The 5,020-nt window shown below is 53.1% G+C and overlaps 1 protein-coding gene across 4 annotated transcripts in view; it reads right to left on the reverse strand.

Moving 5' to 3' along the window:
- The window catches only part of Sgsm2 (small G protein signaling modulator 2), a 42,823-nt gene extending 38,839 nt beyond the window's left edge, over positions 1 to 3,984 (reverse strand). For 2 of the 4 annotated variants that reach the window (XM_048365171.1, XM_048365170.1), the window contains exon 1: positions 3,518 to 3,982. Coding sequence is in view for 3 of the 4 variants with exons in the window: in XM_048365170.1 (XP_048221127.1) it covers positions 3,518 to 3,574 (57 nt within the window). In the remaining variant the exon portion in view is untranslated. Of the gene's footprint in view, positions 1 to 3,517 lie in introns of all 4 variants that reach the window. The other 2 variants (XM_048365168.1, XM_048365167.1) reach the window with 2 other exon arrangements.
- Positions 3,985 to 5,020: the final 1,036 nt, after the last annotated feature.

Here is a 5,020-nt window from a genome sequence, read left to right on the forward strand (position 1 = left end):
GCTAGCACTAGAGATCAGAAGATAATTTCCTCAACTCTAGTATAAAAACCTGCAGTAGGCAGAACTGGTCTTACCATTCTTTGGACAGTCAGTTGTAGTGTCCTGATGTTGCCTTCATTTAGCACTATACGGTTTGGAGAGTGGTAAGAGTCCAAAGCTTGCAGAAGGGGAAGGAAAGGGAAGAAAAAGGAGCCAGGCACCAGTGGTTCACACCTGTAATCCTAGCTACTCATGAGGCTGAGATCTGAGGATCAAGGTTCAAATCCATGAGACTTTTATCTCCAATTAACCACCAGAAAACCAAAAGTGGCACTGTGGCCTAAGTGGTACAGTGCAATCCTTGAGCTGAAGAGCTCAGGGATAGCACCCAGGCCCAGAGTTCAAGCCCCATGACCGACCATTAAAAAAAAACACATACACACAAAAAACCAGAAGGGAAGAAAAGGAGAAGGAAGAAGGGCCCAGAGGGTCTTCACTTCCTCCTTGATGGAACTGCTCATTATCAGTGGTTAGGTAAATGAGGATGGGATAAGATACATTCCTGTACTCTAAACTGTTAAAAGGGTCCTAAATGACTTCCCAAGGGGTATTTGTGTTTATTAGCAGAACATAATACCACAACTAAACATCCATAGGCATCTAAGTACCTGGTAGGACATATTTTTTGGGTTAGGAGGCTCTATAGTAGTTACTCTTACAAAGATATTAGAGGTCTCCGTGAAAAAGGCTGGCCTTGCCTAAATTGATTCTGGTTGTCTCTTCTTGGGGAGAGAAAAGGATTATGCTTTTTCTTTTCTTTTTTGTGTTGGTTCTGGGGCTTGAACTCAATGCCTGGAACACTGTCCCTAAGTTTTTTGCTCATGGCTAGCACTCTACCACTTGAGCCATAGCTCAGAGCTTCTGACTTTTTTGGTGGTTAACTGGAGATATGAGTCTCATGAATTTTCCTGTCTGGGCTAGCTTTCTTTTTTCTTTTTTTGGCCAGTCCTGGGCCTTGAACTCAGGGCCTGAGCACTGTCCCTGGCTTCCTTTTGCTCAAGGCTAGCATTCTGCCACTTGAGCCACAGTGCAGCTTCTGGCTGTTTTCTATATATGTGGTGGTGAGGAAGTGAACTTAGGGCTTCAGGTATAGAAGGCAAGCACTTTTGCCACTAGGCCATACTCCCTGCCTCCATCTGGGCTAGCTTTGAACCATGATTCTTATATCTCAGCCTCCTGAATAGCTAGGATTACAGCTTGAAACACTGGTGGTTGGCATGGATTTTTTTTTTCTGCAAACCAAGCACTGAAGGGGGAAATATATGAAGTGGAAAGCAGGGAAATCTGTCAGGAAGACACATTATACAGCTACGCCATATTTTGGACATGCCTTGGTGTGTGTGTGTATGTGTGTGTGTGCATGCACGTGCGTGCACGTGTGCACATGCACACACACTTGTTGATGCGGGTGATTAGACTTCAGGCCTCACATTCTCCTTAGACTCTCTCCTCACAGTTGGTACTCTATCACTTGAGCCACATTTCCAGTTTTGGCTTTTTTGTTGGTTAACTGGAGATGAGTCTCTTTTCCTTTTGTGCCAGTCCTGTGGCTTGAACTCAGTGCTTGGGTACTGCCCCTGGACTTTTTAGCTCAATGCTATCTCTCTACCACTTGAGTCACAGCTCTACTTCTGGTTTGTTTGTTGTTTTTTTTTTTTGGTAGTTAATTGGAGAAGAGAGCCTCACAGGCTTTCGTGCTTGGCTTGGCTTTGAACCTTGATCCTTAGATCTTGGCCCCCAGGGTAGCTAGGATTACAGGCATGAACAACTGGCACTCAGTCATGCTTGAGGTTTGTTGTTGTTTTTAAGAATCATTGTTGGAATAATTCAGTCTTCTAAGTACTGGAGGAAAAAAATCATTGTTTTCTGAAAAATCTTTTCCAGAATGCCTAATCAACCCTCAAATTCAGATCTCACCAATAATCACAGCAAATGTTTAATCAAATCTGTCTTAAATTTTTCGGTATGGCTTCCTTCCTGCATTTGTTCATACTCTTCCTGAAAGTCTCTGTCACCAGACCACTTTCTTCCTGGGGATAACCAGTAACTATTTTTTTTCTTTTCTTTCCCCTCCAGAGTTTGGGATTGAATTGAACCCGGGCCTCAAGTGTGCTAGGCAAGCTGTCTACCAATTTGGGGAGATCCAGGCAGAGGCTTAATGCTGATTTGATAGACACCCCCCACACACACACACCAGCTTAGGAAATCTTCATGTGGCCACTTCACAGCAAAGGCACAACAAAGCTTCTCACACAAGATGGGAAGGAGATGCCTTATGCCAGGGAGGGGAAAGGGAACTAAGGGCATAGTAGGTAACCCACAGTAAGGAACTCTGGGGGGAGTTTTCCAAGATTCTATGAGAATCCCGAGTCTCCTCCCCCATCTGAAACTCTAAGAAGGTTTAAGAGAACCAATATGGTAATTTTTAAACATGAGATAACATTATCCCTGTTTAAAAGGGGTGGTGGTGAAGAAATCAGGGCTCGGAGAGGTTAAGTAACTTAATCAAGGTCACAAAGAAGTAGGTTCAGGCTAATCCAAACTTCGATTCTACCAGTCCTCAGTCTCCAGGATCAACTGGCTTATTTATATATATAGTCACCGTGTGCCAGACAGTGGATAGCGCATAGTGAACAAAGCAGGCAGGTTCCCTGCCCTCTTGGAGTTCATTCGTCTGGCAGATATAGCCACCAAAGTGGTGAGGGAAGGAGGCCTCCATTCATTTCCTCTACTCTGCAGGCTTGAGCTCTCACACGCTGGTGAGTCATTCATATGTGCACCCTCCTCCCCCTCCCCCAATGAACATGGGCTTTTCAGCAGGATCAAGGTAAGATAGCTAGTGCAGAGGAGGACTCTTCTTTCTGACGTGAGGGCTTCCCTCAAAAGCAGAAAGAAATCGAGTCTAAAAACACCATTCTTACACACACACACACACACACACACACACACGGATTCGTGGGTAAGGAGGTGGGCGTGGAGGGAGAACAGAGAGAGTGCAGCAGACCAGGCAGCCACGACTCAGTTGCCGGAGGGATACCTAAGGGGGTGGCAGGACGCCGCTAGCGGGAGCTAAGCCCCCCAAATCACCCGCGCGGCGCCGCAGGATGCCCGTGGGGATCCGCCCCCTCCAGAAGTGGCACCGGGCAATGAATGGGCAAAGCTCCGGCTCTCCAGAACCCGCCGCCACCCCTCCCCCGACCGCGGTCCTCCGGGACTGCTGCCGTCACAGGGCGGGGAGCTGTGGGAGCGCGAAGCAAACAAGCACAGGGGTGCCACCTGGTCCCCGGGCGCTGCCCCCGCGCGGAGAGCCGCGGCCGCCGCAGCCGCTCCGGGACCCCGCCCCCGCCCGGCCCCGGCCCGGCTCGCAGGTGTCCGCACCCGGAGGTGGGCGCGGGCTTCCCCGTCCCGGGGCCGCGCGGACGTAGCGCGAGCCCCCCCCACCCCCCGCCCCAGCCTGGGGTCCGCACCCCGACTTTACCTCCTTTTTCACGTTCCACAGCAGTTTCTCTTTGGCTGCGTCCTCCGCGCTGCCCATGGTGCGGAAGGTGGTGGAGAGGCGGCCCCGAATGGCCCCGTGAAGCCCCCGCTCGCTCTCGCCACCTCCGAGCCGCTCAGCTCAGCGCCCCACGCGCAAGGCGGAGCCCCCTCCCGCCGCGCTCCCCGCCCGCCGCCGCCGCCGCCGCAGCCACTGCCCGGTGATCGGCTCCGCAGCCATCTTCCGAGCCCCGCACCGACGTCAGACAGCAGGCCCGGCCCCTTCCCACGGCTGGGAGGGGGGGGGGGGTGCGCACGGCGAAGGGGCGGGGGGCCCGGGCGCGGGGCGGCTGCGCGCGCCGGGGGGCGGCGGGCCCGGGGACCGCTGTCATGGCAACGCGCCCGCTCCCGCCCTGAGGGCGCAAACTCGCATTGTGAGCGCCGGTAGCCAGCCCAGCACTTGCACAGTCCAGCCACCTCTTGGACCCCAGAGGCTGCGCCTCAATTCTGATAGATGCCTCCCTAATTCCCACCCGCGAAGCTGGGAGGCCAAGGTCTCGCCCACGGGGAGAGCTCGCGATCGTCACCCGGTCCCAGGTCGCCTCCGAGGGCCCTCAGTCCGAGGGCCTCCGGTCGCTCAGTTGCAAAGCTTGTCGGAAGATCAGTGGGAAGGCAGCTGCTGTTTGGGGAGAACAGGAGCCAGAAGGCAGGAGGGTCACAGCCAGTCCCCACCCTTATCTGGGCTCTCCACATCCTATCTGGACCTTGTAACCGCTTTGTGGGGATTGGGGCGCCGAATGTAGTGAGGGACCGGCGGGAACTGTCCGGAGCCGATGAGGCGAGTGAAGAGTCTTCCACGCGACTTGCCTTTGGAATTGAAAGGGTGTTGAGGGAAAGAAAAAGGCTGCTGGGGTGAAGAATGCCTTTGGTCGTCAACTGTAGAGCGGCGCTCCTGGATCTGAGAGGAGGGGCTTAGGCCTCCCCGTGCACGAGTAGCCTTCCATTCAACATCTTTCTACGTGATACCACTTAACAGCGCAAAAAAAAAAAAAAAAAGGAAGGAAATAACTGGCAACAAACTGGACCTTTTGAAACAAGAGCTAGAGCTGGCACTATATCGGCTTTTTTTTTTTTTTTAATGTGCCGGTCCTGGGGCTTGAACTCAAGGCCTGGGCACAGTCCCTGAGCTTTTATGCTCAAGGCTGGCGCTCTGTCACTAGAGCCACAGCTCCACTTCTGGGCTTTTGGTGGGAGACGAGTCTTCAGGACTTTCCTGCACGTGCTGGCTTGGAGGCGTGAGCCTCAGATCTCAGCCTCCTAAATCGCTAGGATTACAGGCGTGAGCCACCGCTGCCCGGCTACATCCGGCGTTTTAAAGTCGCCAATCGCAGAGTGCGTCGTGGGAAAAGTTCCCGTCGCGGTTTCACTGAAACTGACAGGTTGGTGGAGAAGATCTCACTCCGCACGGAAGCCCCGCCTCCGGAAAAGGCGCTCCGGAGGGAGGGGC

The sequence above is a fragment of the Perognathus longimembris genome, chromosome 17, assembly GCF_023159225.1.
Source record: "Perognathus longimembris pacificus isolate PPM17 chromosome 17, ASM2315922v1, whole genome shotgun sequence".
NCBI classification, from domain to species: Eukaryota; Metazoa; Chordata; class Mammalia; order Rodentia; family Heteromyidae; genus Perognathus; species Perognathus longimembris.